The 458-nt window shown below is 56.1% G+C and overlaps 1 protein-coding gene across 1 annotated transcript in view; it reads left to right on the forward strand.

Moving 5' to 3' along the window:
* Position 1: 1 nt before the first annotated feature.
* Positions 2–458, forward strand: part of TCTE3 (t-complex-associated-testis-expressed 3) — a gene marked incomplete at its 5' end in the record, with an annotated part of 13,280 nt that continues 12,823 nt past the window's right edge. The window contains one exon of the mRNA XM_005857170.2: positions 2–58. Within this exon, the coding sequence (XP_005857232.1) occupies positions 2–58 (57 nt within the window). The remainder of the gene's footprint in view (positions 59–458) is intronic.

Here is a 458-nt window from a genome sequence, read left to right on the forward strand (position 1 = left end):
GTCCCCGCCGGGGGGGTCCCGAAAGGAGAGAAGGCCCAGCATGTTCGAGAAGGAGGCCGTGAGTGCCGGCAGGGCTCGGGGAGAGCGGCCCGTCCCCCCAGGTCTGGGTGTTCCCCCAGCCCCCCGAGTGTTGGTGTTCCGGACAGAGACACACAGTTTTAGGGGTTTCCACCTTCATTGTTGAAGGGATTACAGACGCCCCTCCGCCCCCTCGGCCCCTCAGCCCGCCCCGCCTTCCCCGCCGCTTCCCGAGTCCATGGCGGTGCCAAGTGCATACAAGGGCTTCGCTTAATGATTCGGGTGGGCAAACTTTTTGACTCGAGGGCCACAATGGGTTCTTAAACTGGACCGGAGGCCGGAACAAAAGCATGGATGGAGTGTTTGTGTGAACTAATATAAATTCAAAGTAAACATCATTACATAAAAGGGTACGGTCTTTTTTTTTTTTTAGTTTTATT

The sequence above is a fragment of the Myotis brandtii genome, unplaced genomic scaffold (genome assembly GCF_000412655.1).
Source record: "Myotis brandtii unplaced genomic scaffold, ASM41265v1 scaffold1077, whole genome shotgun sequence".
In the NCBI taxonomy this organism is placed as follows: domain Eukaryota; kingdom Metazoa; phylum Chordata; class Mammalia; order Chiroptera; family Vespertilionidae; genus Myotis; species Myotis brandtii.